Source organism: Morone saxatilis, unplaced genomic scaffold, assembly GCF_004916995.1.
Source record: "Morone saxatilis isolate NCDOM2014 unplaced genomic scaffold, NCSU_SB_2.0 Contig14, whole genome shotgun sequence".
NCBI lineage: Eukaryota > Metazoa > Chordata > Actinopteri > Moronidae > Morone > Morone saxatilis.
The window spans coordinates 3,049,144-3,049,381 of record NW_023339696.1 but is presented as its reverse complement, the minus strand read 5'-3'; the positions used below and the strand labels follow the sequence as shown (position 1 = coordinate 3,049,381).

The 238-nt window shown below is 48.7% G+C and overlaps 1 protein-coding gene across 1 annotated transcript in view; it reads left to right on the top strand.

Moving 5' to 3' along the window:
- Positions 1 to 238, top strand: part of csnk1da (casein kinase 1, delta a) — a 15,552-nt gene that overhangs the window by 12,933 nt on the left and 2,381 nt on the right. Inside the window, exon 8 of the mRNA XM_035655356.1 lies at positions 118 to 230. Within this exon, the coding sequence (XP_035511249.1) occupies positions 118 to 230 (113 nt within the window). The remainder of the gene's footprint in view (positions 1 to 117; positions 231 to 238) is intronic.

The window sequence follows — 238 nt, the reverse complement described above, 5'->3', positions numbered from 1 at the left end:
TCAGCAAGATGCCATTATCTCGGGTTTTGTTGGTCACCAGACTTCTGTGACTATTTTCTTTTTATAATTAAGAGATGTTCGTTGTCAGTGATCTCCTGTCCCTTTTTTGTCTGTCAGGTTTGGAGAAGGAGAGGAAGGTGAGCATGCGTCTTCATCGCGGAGCACCCGTCAACATCTCCTCCTCAGACCTGACGGGACGCCAGGACACATCCCGCATGTCCACCTCACAGGTAACACA